General features: G+C 41.6%; 1 protein-coding gene across 1 annotated transcript in view; it reads right to left on the bottom strand.

The window, feature by feature from the left end:
• tcirg1b (T cell immune regulator 1, ATPase H+ transporting V0 subunit a3b) overlaps positions 1-10,002 on the bottom strand; it is a 47,070-nt gene extending 37,068 nt beyond the window's left edge. The window contains 3 exon segments of the mRNA XM_083786102.1: positions 2,658-2,736; positions 5,027-5,160; positions 9,877-10,002. Coding sequence (XP_083642228.1) covers positions 2,658-2,736; positions 5,027-5,143 — 196 coding nt within the window. The 5' untranslated portion in view covers positions 5,144-5,160; positions 9,877-10,002.
• Between the last annotated feature and the right edge of the window lie 2,221 nt (positions 10,003-12,223).

The following is a 12,223-nucleotide window of genomic DNA, read 5'->3' as shown; positions in this document are numbered from 1 at the left end:
AAACCCTAGGGTAAATACTAACTCAGTTTATATTCATATTAAAGGGTTAGTATAAACCCTAGGGTAAATACTCAGTTTATATTCATATTAAAGGGTTAGTATAAACCCTTGGGTAAATACTCAGTTTATATTCATATTAAAGGGTCAGTATAAACCCTAGGGTAAATACTCAGTTTATATTCATATTAAAGGGTTAGTATAAACCCTAGGGTAAATACTCAGTTTATATTCATATTAAAGGGTTAGTATAAACCCTTGGGTAAATACTCAGTTTATATTCATATTAAAGGGTCAGTATAAACCCTAGGGTAAATACTCAGTTTATATTCATATTAAAGGGTTAGTATAAACCCTTGGGTAAATACTCAGTTTATATTCATATTAAAGGGTTAGTATAAACCCTAGGGTAAATACTCAGTTTATATTCATATTAAAGGGTTAGTATAAACCCTTGGGTAAATACTCAGTTTATATTCATATTAAAGGGTCAGTATAAACCCTAGGGTAAATACTCAGTTTATATTCATATTAAAGGGTTAGTATAAACCCTAGGGTAAATACTCAGTTTATATTCATATTAAAGGGTCAGTATAAACCCTAGGGTAAATACTCAGTTTATATTCATATTAAAGGGTCAGTATAAACCCTAGGGTAAATACTCAGTTTATATTCATATTAAAGGGTCAGTATAAACCCTAGGGTAAATACTCAGTTTATATTCATATTAAAGGGTCAGTATAAACCCTTGGGTAAATACTCAGTTTATATTCATATTAAAGGGTTAGTATAAACCCTAGGGTAAATACTCAGTTTATATTCATATTAAAGGGTCAGTATAAACCCTAGGGTAAATACTCAGTTTATATTCATATTAAAGGGTCAGTATAAACCCTAGGGTAAATACTCAGTTTATATTCATATTAAAGGGTTAGTATAAACCAGGGCTCCAGACTAACTTTTTTCACCACCGTCCCGGAACCGTCCCAAAGTACAATTTGAACCGTCCCGAAGTAAATGTATACCGTCCCGGGGGGGGAAAAGTACAAAAAAGCACCACTCAAATTGTGAAATGAATAACTGTATTCCTATTGTAATAGAAATACAATTAAGCCAAACAAATAATGTACTGTATTGAATACATGCAGTAACTTAATTTGTTTGGCTTCATGTTTCTTCTGTAGAATAGATACACTGATTTAGTCAAAATGCTCCCAGATGAAAAATAGGGCTTGGTTAAAAATGTTAATCGAATCAATCAGAGGCTTTGTAATTAATTAATCTAAATTAATCATATTTTAATCGCATATATTCGACCTGAGAACAGTGATATTTATTTTCAAATGGATGTTGTTATTTTGGTGTAGCCTACCAGTGAATCAATGAATAGTGACTACAGTAGCTTATAAAACTTTGGTGTAGGCTACTTGATCAAGACCAACAGATAACGTGCAGCAATGCAGGTATATGAATACTCAAATGTCTATTACATGGTTGGCATGAGAAAACAAATAAAAACAACTTTATTAGGGGGAATACTAAGACGAAGGATCAATAAATAATAATAATAATAAATACAATCAATAAAAACTGTGGAATGAGAGCGTTTTGGGGTGTGCATTCCACAGTGTTGGGGCAGCAATTCCAGAACAATCTGAGCATTAGAAAACATCTGTTGCTTCAGAGGATATACTTACTGTATTTAATGTCGATGCCAGCGAGTGCAGTACTTTCATCCGACGGAGCATTGGTCCGAACGACAACCTACCTCCTCCCTCACCCTAACCTCCAACCTCCCCCGGGGCAGACACCTAAACCTAACCGCAACCCTCTCCCGACCCGCAGCGCACCTCGGAGCATTGCTCCTTGCTCTGTCGGATGATAGTATGCCTCCCGATGCCAGCTAGCAAGCCCTAGCATGGAAGCTAACGTTAAACGTTGGTGTAGTACTGTAGCCCCATGTCCATATGGAACCTTTCTGTGGCACACAACCATGGTTTTATGCACGCTTCCAACCGATACTTTTTCAATCTAAATGTCCCATCCACGGGGCAAAAGCAATATAATTCCTTTGATTCCGTTGGGTGAATGTATAGTGTGTGCGTTGTTGTTGCTGTTGTCTCTGACGGCACGGCAAATTCTCATGCTGCTCATCGCTGCACAAGAAATGCGCATTTTCAGTGTAAAAAACTCATTTCGTCCCGAAACCGTCCCGAATGAGATACATTTACGTCCCAAGTAGATATTTTACAGTCCCCGGGACGTCGGGACGCCGTTAATCTCGAGCCCTGGTATAAACCCTAGGGTAAATACTCAGTTTATATTCATATTAAAGGGTTAGTATAAACCCTAGGGTAAATACTCAGTTTATATTCATATTAAAGGGTTAGTATAAACCCTAGGGTAAATACTCAGTTTATATTCATATTAAAGGGTCAGTATAAACCCTAGGGTAAATACTCAGTTTATATTCATATTAAAGGGTCAGTATAAACCCTTGGGTAAATACTCAGTTTATATTCATATTAAAGGGTCAGTATAAACCCTAGGGTAAATACTCAGTTTATATTCATATTAAAGGGTTAGTATAAACCCTAGGGTAAATACTCAGTTTATATTCATATTAAAGGGTTAGTATAAACCCTAGGGTAAATACTCACTCAGAGTTTTCTCCAGCTCTTCACATCGTCTCACCTCGCCGACAAACTTCCTCTGGAACGCGTTGACGTTTGGATTCAACTGGTTCAACCAATCACAAGACAGAACAACTGGTTCAACCAATCACAAGACAGAACAACTGGTTCAGCCAATCACGAGACAGACAGAACAACTGAACACTTCAAAGGTACCGATTTATCTACCTGTGATAATCTGTTCATTATAATGATGTTCTCTTCATGTTGTGAATGAAACTCATTGTGTCCCCTATAGGGTAGGTACCCCCACAAAAAACAACTGGTCTCTATACTGCCTCCCCCTGGCCAGCCAGGGCGCCTGATGGAGGGGAAAGGAACTGGTCTCTATACTGCCTCCCCCTGGCCAGCCAGGGCGCCTGATGGAGGGGAAAGGAACTGGTCTCTATACTGCCTCCCTCTGGCCAGCCGGGGCGTCTGATGGAGGGGAAAGGAACTGGTCTCTATACTGCCTCCCCCTGGCCAGCCGGGGCGCCTGATGGAGGGGAAAGGAACTGGTCTCTATACTGCCTCCCTCTGGCCAGCCGGGGCGTCTGATGGAGGGGAAAGGAACTGGTCTCTAAACTGCCTCCCCCTGGCCAGCCGGGGCGCCTGATGGAGGGGAATGGAACTGGTTGGAATAACGTGTTCCTTCCACGCGCTACGTCCAACCAGGGAAACTCCCGCCTGTCAGGTGTAAAGGAGCAACTTGGACACTCAGGCATGAAGTAAGCATGAGTTAAAGTCTGTTGGTCTCCCCTTGTCCCCCATATATGGGGACTAGGTTGGTCTCCCCTTGTCCCCCATATATGGGGACTAGGTTGCTCTCCCCTTGTCCCCCATATATGGGGACTAGGTTGCTCTCCCCTTGTCCCCCATATATGGGGACTAGGTTGGTCTCCCCTTTTCCCCCATATATGGGGACTAGGTTGGTCTCCCCTTGTCCCCCATATATGGGGACTAGGTTGGTCTCCCCTTGTCCCCCATATATGGGGACTAGGTTGGTCTCCCCTTGTCCCCCATATATGGGGACTAGGTTGGTCTCCCCTTGTCCCCCATATATGGGGACTAGGTTGGTGGAGGGTGTGTAGACCCCAGGATCACATTAGATGATTGACACAGGGGTGAAAAATGGGTTACAAAATCGTGGAATAAAAAAAAATATTAAAAAAAAGAAACTCATCTTGTAACTCCATCATTATAATGATGTTCTCTTCATGTTGTGAATTCAACTCGGCACTGTAGATCTGCTATTTTTGAAAAATCTTGAAAATGTGTGCAAATCTTGACTTATATATATTCTTTCCCAGTAAACGCTTTTAACTCATATCTTGGCTTCTGGGAGGTCCCTGGAGCAACACGTTGAGAGCTGGGGTCCGTGGCCAATTAGAGGTCCTTGGCATGACATTTTTAGAATCTGATCTCAGGTCAGAATGGGTTAAGTGTGCCTTCGCCTTTAGGTTTAGTACAGTGTACCCGTTTTTACTTTAACTCATTCTGACCGGGCACCCATTTTGGTGTTGGCATCATGTTATGCTTTAGCTATTGAAAAATAGCAGATCTACAAGCTCATAGCGCGCCACCGAGTGGCGCGCTACGAGCTTGTAGGTCTGCTATTTTTGAAAAATCGAAGAACGACTGACATTTTTTAGAATCTGATCTCAGGTCAGAATGGGTCCATCAGACCAGTGTGTGTCCGGCGGAAACCTCGTATGAATCTGATCTCAGGTCAGAATGGGTTAACATTATATCCCACAATGTTTTAATCCTACTCTCCCTCTGCCAACCACTCTCCCACTGCCTTCCATCAAGGACACTGCGCACAACCGCTGTCTGTCTAGGGCCAACAGCATCAGGAATGACCCCACCCACCCACACCAGGGACTGTTCACTCTGTTGTCCTTCTGGCAGAAGGTATCAAAGCATTGGAAGTAAAACAGCAAGATTTTCCAAGAGCTTTTTCCCCCAAGCCATCAGACTTTTGAACAAGTGCAATATCCCCTAACCTTTCCCCCTATATGCTGCTATAAGGACTCCTATTGTGTAATATCTGTCTCTCAAATGAACTAATGGTGCTTTTTAATTTATTTTAATTTATTTGCTTTTAAAAGTGGATTTTAGATTTTAATTGTATTTTAGCTCTTTTAACTAACTAGCATACTTAAAGCCAGTGCAACGACATTTCGTTCTCTTATGCATTTTATGTATCTGCTGAATGACAATAAAGCTATCTATCTAACCTGGGAAGAGCCCCGAACTGAACTCATGCTTCCTTCAGTGCATGAGGAGTTCTCCCAGTTAGGCCCAGTATATACTCACGTCTCTGAATTCGACCAATCCCAACCGAGTTTACTCACGTCTCTGAATTCGACCAATCCCAGCTCTCCCAGCTCGCTGACACAGTTGTAGGCGGAGCCAGACTGGAGGAAGAGCTGCACCAGGCACACCTCCTCACTGCGGAACATGGAGCCCATAGCGCCGCCCTAGAGGACTGGAGGGACATGACCACTGTTATTATTACTGCGCAAGCAGAGCGCGTAAGTAAGGTCCGGTGGTTAGTGGCGTCTTTTTTATGCGTATGAGAGTATTCTGCGTATTCTGAGAGTGACGTAATGAAGATATGTACCAATGCCGGGGTAGAACTGGCTTTAATGAAGATATGTACCAATGCCGGGGTAGAACTGGCTTTAATGAAGATATGTACCAATGCCGGGGTAGAACTGGCTTTAATGAAGATATGTACCAATGCCGGGGTAGAACTGGCTTTAATGAAGATATGTACCAATGCCGGGGTAGAACTGGCTTTAATGAAGATATGTACCAATGCCGGGGTAGAACTGGCTTTAATGAAGATATGTACCAATGCCGGGGTAGAACTGGCTTTGGATGGTGACGTGATAAAGATATGTTTCAGTGTCGGATGGATTAAAGGAAATGTCTCTATGAATACATGTATGTATGTATGTATACATGTATGTAATCTGAAACCTATGCCTTTATTAGGTCACCATGAAAGCCAGTTATAACCCGGCATTGATACATATCTTCATTACTTCACACTCAACATCAGTAATCAGGCTTATCCAGTACCCGGTATCAATAAGCTTTGGGCTTATCCAGTACCCGGTATCGATAAGCTTTGGGCTTATCCAGTACCCGGTATCGATAAGCTTTGGGCTTATCCAGTACCCGGTATCAATAAGCTTTGGGCTTATCCAGTACCCGGTATCGATAAGCTTTGGGCTTATCCAGTACCCGGTATCGATAAGCTTTGGGCTTATCCAGTACCCGGTATCAATAAGCTTTGGGCTTATCCAGTACCCGGTATCGATAAGCTTTGGGCTTATCCAGTACCCGGTATCAATAAGCTTTGGGCTTATCCAGTACCCGGTATCAATAAGCTTTGGGCTTATCCAGTACCCGGTATCAATAAGCTTTGGGCTTATCCAGTACCCGGTATCAATAAGCTTTGGGCTTATCCAGTACCCGGTATCAATAAGCTTTGGGCTTATTAAGCCTGTTATGGAGCATAGCGGTCCATGACGTCATGTTTAAAGAATCAAGACAAGAGGCGATCAATAAATTAATGTAATCATCCACGCTGGAACAAACATGTGGGTCTAAAAGTGTATTGATACCTGTATAGTGATAGATAGATAGTGTATTGATACCTGCCGACCAGCGCTGTGCATGCGTGCGTAAAGAGTAAATGGCATGTGTGCCCCCCCCCCCCCCCCACACACACCCACACACGTCCAGCTGTCTCAGAGTCACATGGAGAGAAAAGGGAAGTTGTGAAGTTCCCACTAAAACGACATAACGGTGCATTTAATAACAACTATCAGTTTATGATTATAAAAAGGGGAAGTTGTGAAGTTCCCACTAAACCACAACATGACTCGTATGATCCACCTGCTTGTGGTTCATACATGAACAGTCAAGGGGAAGCTGGAAGTACCCTCACTAAAAACGCTCCACACGTCCCAAACTCTTCTCCCTTCTGGCTCCAAAACTGTGGAATGCACTTCCCATTGCAGTCAGAACTGCAGCATCACTCCCAATCCTCCGCCGTAGTCTGAAAACCCACCTTTTCAGACTCCATCATGGCCCATAGCACTTACCCTACCCCCTTAGATAGCATTTCTGTTGACTTAGATAGCATCTGACAGACTTATAGCATGTTATGTAGACAGCACTATAATTGCATTGTATGTAGTCATAGCACGCCATAGTACATATGTATAGCATAGTAGTATATATGTATAGTTTATATGTATAGTCTCATTATATAGATATTCCACTGTTACTTTCTTAGCTTACGCATGTTTCTTGATAAATGTTTTTGTGTGATGTATTCCCATGCTTTTTTGTTCTTGCTTAATGTAAGTCGCTCTGGATTAAGAGCGTCTGCTAAATGCCTAAATTGTAAATTGTAATGGAAGTTCCATTCTTGTAACAGGCTGAGTCATTAGTCATTAGTCATGGCCTGCTATAGGGACGTGCAGAGCAGTGTCTAAAACCAAGAGGGAAAATGTACCCTTTTCCACTGAAGAAAACTAAATGGAAACTAAATTAAAACTATGCCATGTATGGTGACTGAAACTAAGACTAAATATACTGACAATTTCGTCAACAAATAAAAACTAAACTAAAATGTTAGGAAGGGACTAGTGGACAAGAGATCCAGTATAAGTCATTTTACTCTTGAATGCTGAAAATAGCTTGTAGATCAGCTATTTTCAGCAAGTGTAAAACAAGTCATTATGACGGCAACAAGGCCCGCAAAAAATACATTTTAGTCGACTAAATCACCTGTAGATTTAGTCGACTAAAACCTTATGACATTTAGTCGACTAAAACTAGACTAACACTAATACATTCCACGTGACTAAAATGTGACTAAGACTAAGTGAAAACTATTCAGGAGACTATATGACTAAAACTAAAATAGAAATTTGCTGCCAAAAACAACACTGCAGAGTGCTAGAGGGGCAGGGGCTGAAATCGGCACTCTTTAGCTATAGATGTAACCGGTGTAATCTGTCTCTCTCTCTGCGTCGTGTTGTGAATGGACAGACGGACCCATAAGAACTCTCTTTGGAAACAACGTTCTATTCTGACAAAGAATAACAACAGACAGGACGTCTCCACGTTAGTTCTTAGTAGTGCAAAGACTCCTCACTAAACAGGGTTAAACAAACACTGTAGCCTATAAATCAATTTGCAAAGTACGATATTCTTATTATGTTATACAGAGAAGTCAACAAAGACACCCACCTCGTACCAAAGACGGACGTACAGACAGAAGGAAGAGGTGGAGGTGTGGCAGGACATTTATACAGGGGGCAAAAGGAGGAGACTTAAAGGGGCTGTGACCTCTAATGCACTATGTCAGGGGTGGGCAACTGGCGGCCCGGGGGCCACATGCGGCCCCCACCTTCTCTTAATATGGCCCACAGGTTAATATCAGAATACTGATATACTATTGATTTCAGCTGTAAAACATGTAAACAAGACCCGCTTTAATTATACTTAATGACTAGTATTAGTATTGCCTTTTTGTGTCCAATGTATTTGTATTTAGTTCATAAAGTATCATAACTAAAACTAAATGCATTTGAAAATCAATAAAAAGGTTACTTTTCAGGATTCTAGTTTAAAAAAAAGCTAAAAATAATTCATTATTTCAATTCTAAGATAGGAAAAATAGCTGATCTACAAGCTCAAAACGCGTCGCAGCGTGACGTGTTTTGAGCTTGTAGATCGGCTAATTTTGCTACGACAGTAATATGCAATGTGGCCCTCTGGAGTAAGTGTGGAAATATAGTGGCTCTCTCCATTGTCAAAGTTGCCCACCCCTGCACTATGTATTCCTATACACATGAACCATGGAGAATTAAGCCAATAAATAAAATAGATGCTTTTAGGCTATTAATAAACAGAATCATTAATGAAGTAGACATTAAATTATGATGATCATTTGATGTTTAGGTTGATAATAAAGAGAATATTGATTTAAACCAGTGGTTGGTCCGGGGACCCCCAGGGGTCCTTGAGGGAGTTCCAGGGGTCCCCAGCTAAATGATAGTTAGGAACCAAATGGACCGTTATGGGTCCATTTGGTTCCAACACACGTCAAACTGGGGGTCCTTCAAATGAAAATGGTATAAGAATCTCTTCTAATGGGGGTCCCTGGCATATCTCTTCTAATGGGGGTCCCTGGCATATCTCTTCAAATGGGGGTCCCTGGCATATCTCTTCTAATGGGGGTCCCTGGCATATCTCTTCAAATGGGGGTCCCTGGCATATCTCTTCTAATGGGGGTCCCTGGCATATCTCTTCAAATGGGGGTCCCTGGCATATCTCTTCAAATGTTTTTTTTTTAATTGATTGATTGAAGTATTTATTTCCAGTTTGCAGAATTCCAGTACATTTCAAGCACATGAATTCCTGTTCTGTTCTTTAACTATATAGAAGTGTCTATTTGTATGTCTCTAAATGTTTTGATGAATTGAACATGGTGGACCCTCTTGTAAACAAGTGTAATGCTTAATTGGGTCGTCCACTCACAGTTAACAGTCTCTGTATTGAGTTTGTGCTTGAAATGTACTGTAATTCTGCAAACTGTTAATACATATTTCAATCAATCACAACTCAATACAAAGACTGTTAACTGTGAGTGGACGTCACCATAAAGCATTACACTTGTTTACAACAGGGTCCACCATGTTCAATTCATCAAAACATTTAGACACAGAGATATGAAGAAGAGACCAGGGGGGTCCCTGCCCTGGCATATCTCTTCTAATGGGGGTCCCTGGCATATCTCTTCTAATGGGGGTCCCTGGCATGTCTCTTCAAATGGGGGTCCCTGGCATGTCTCTTCAAATGGGGGTCCCTGGCATGTCTCTTCAAATGGGGGTCCCTGGCATGTCTCTTCTAATGGGGGTCCCTGGCATGTCTCTTCTAATGGGGGTCCCTGGCATGTCTCTTCAAATGGGGGTCCCTGGCATGTCTCTTCTAATGGGGGTCCCTGGCATGTCTCTTCTAATGGGGGTCCCTGGCATGTCTCTTCTAATGGGGGTCCCTGGCATGTCTCTTCAAATGGGGGTCCGCCGCGGGACTAATTCGTGTCCATTTGGGGGTCCTCGACATGAACAGAATGTAAACATTGTAAAGTAAATGTAAAATAAAGCTCTGTTCTTACCTGTTGCTTTTCACTCGGTCTGTCCGCTCTATCCCCGCCAGGCCAGACAGCCAGACAGACAGTTTGTAGATCTAATATAATAACGCGTGTGACTGTAACCGCTCACTGTTTATAAGTTTGATGTGTACTGTGTGTGTGCGCGCGCGCCCACGGTGTCATGTGATCACGTGCTGCACTTCCCGTTTGTTTGCCGGGTCACGTTACTTGGACGGTGTGTCACGTGACCATTGCGTCATCATTGCGTTTACGGTCCTCGCGTGACTTCCCTCCCGTCCGTCCGCGGGGTTCCTATTGGCTGCTCTGCGCTCGCATCCGGTGCAGAGCCCCGCCCTACCGTATCCGGTCATTTTCACGCACACACACACACACGCACACACACACACACACACACACACACACACACACACACACACACACACACACACACGCACACACGCACACACACACACACACACACACACACGCACACGCACACACACACGCATGTGCGCGCCGTTTCCGTTTCCGTTTCCGCTGCCGGGGGGGGGGGGGGCAGGAGCGAAAATAAATAAAATAATAACTTCACAATAAAATAAACTTTTCCACTGTGAGCTCACGTGCTGCTACTAAACATAATAAATAAATACTAAACATTATAATATCACACAGTACACTATTAAAATAAATACTAAACATTATAATATCACACAGTACACTATTAAAATAAATACTAAACATTAACATTAATATCACACAGTACACTATTAAAATAAATACTAAACATTAACAGTATAGTTATAATATCACACAGTACAGTGAGTACACTATTAAAATTAATAGTACATTCTAAAGTGTTGAGACTAAAACATTCCAGTTATTTTAACTTCTTATGAATTAATTTCATTTAAGTTAACTATAAAATAAAACATTCCACTGTTATATTCAATATAGTACATTTAAAATCTTAACTTTAACACACAGAATACTATTGAAATAAATAGTAAATACTAAACCTACTCACCACTAATAACACAGAATACTTATTACTAAAACATTCCACTGTGACCAACACTCTAGCATGGTGTTATAATAACACACAGAATACTATTAAAATAAATAGTAAATACTAAAACATTCCACTGTGACACGCTAGGATAGTGTTATATCACATTTACAGCTCAATGTGAAATGATAGGCTAAATGTAGGCTTTGCTGCCATCTGGTGGTGATAAGGGACAGTCGCAGTGATTTCATTTGATTTGCAGAACAAAACTAGAAAGAGGCAATTCTGGGAAATTGCAAAGTGTGGTTGCCTACATCGCACCCGTCGAAAATGGAATCGCTTTTGGCTCTGCGTTGATTAAGCCACCCTCGACATGTGATTCAGATTTGGGATGGATCGGACATTCCGTGCGTGAATTGTGGCGTGTTTTGTAAAATAGGCCCCTCCCACTAACTTCGGAAGACGATTACGGCCGAACGATACAGAAGATCTAAATTATGACTGTGCTGTTTTAATGGGATAGGTCCGGAGATCATGTGTACCGACTTTTGTGAGATTTGGACAAAATCTGTAGGAGGAGGAGCAAAAAGTGTGTTTTGAACAAAATCAAAAATGGCGGGAAATCTATATAGACGCAAATGGGCGGGGCATATATGGGGAGATGCGTCATGACCCAAGGAATCCAGGGAAAAAATATTTTTGATTTTACGACCTACGGTTCAAGAGTTATACCCCAAAAGGTAAAGTTGGCTGTTATAGCGCCACCATGAGGCAGAATGTTATACTTCTAAGGTCATTAATTTTAGTAATTATTATGAATCTCTCCTCCAAGTCTTGTAAGTATAGCCCTTACGGTCTCAGAGGAAAAAATACTTGAAAGTGAGTTTTTGCATTTTCCCATTCATGTCTATGGGGAAATTTAATGCACTAATTAATTCATATCAATTAAACTATCCAACAAATGTCTTATCCCAATACACGCACACGATTCCCGATGTAGCCCGTCGTTTTGACATATGGCTCGAGTGCATGCGACAAAAACTGTGGGAGGTATAATGCGGCAAAATAAAGTTTATCTATAATAAAAAAGGAAAATAAAAGGTCACAAAAACAATAGTATGGTTGCCTTCAGGCAACCACACTAATAATAAAGTGTTACAATGACTAGAGTCTGGTTGCCCATTCGGGCAACCACACTAATAACAGCAGGAAGGCATGGGCCACAATCCACCGTCTTGGCAAAGACCACACCACCCATAATTCACAACGGTCACAGCAAACTCTATTGCATCACAACTGGTGTAGTTATTGGATGGAGCCCGCACACCACCAAAAAAAGAAAAACAACATACTATAGTATGCCCT

Source organism: Protomyctophum parallelum, assembly GCF_964188405.1.
Source record: "Protomyctophum parallelum genome assembly, chromosome: 16".
Classification (NCBI taxonomy): Eukaryota; Metazoa; Chordata; class Actinopteri; order Myctophiformes; family Myctophidae; genus Protomyctophum; species Protomyctophum parallelum.
This window is presented reverse-complemented; position numbering and strand designations above follow the sequence as displayed.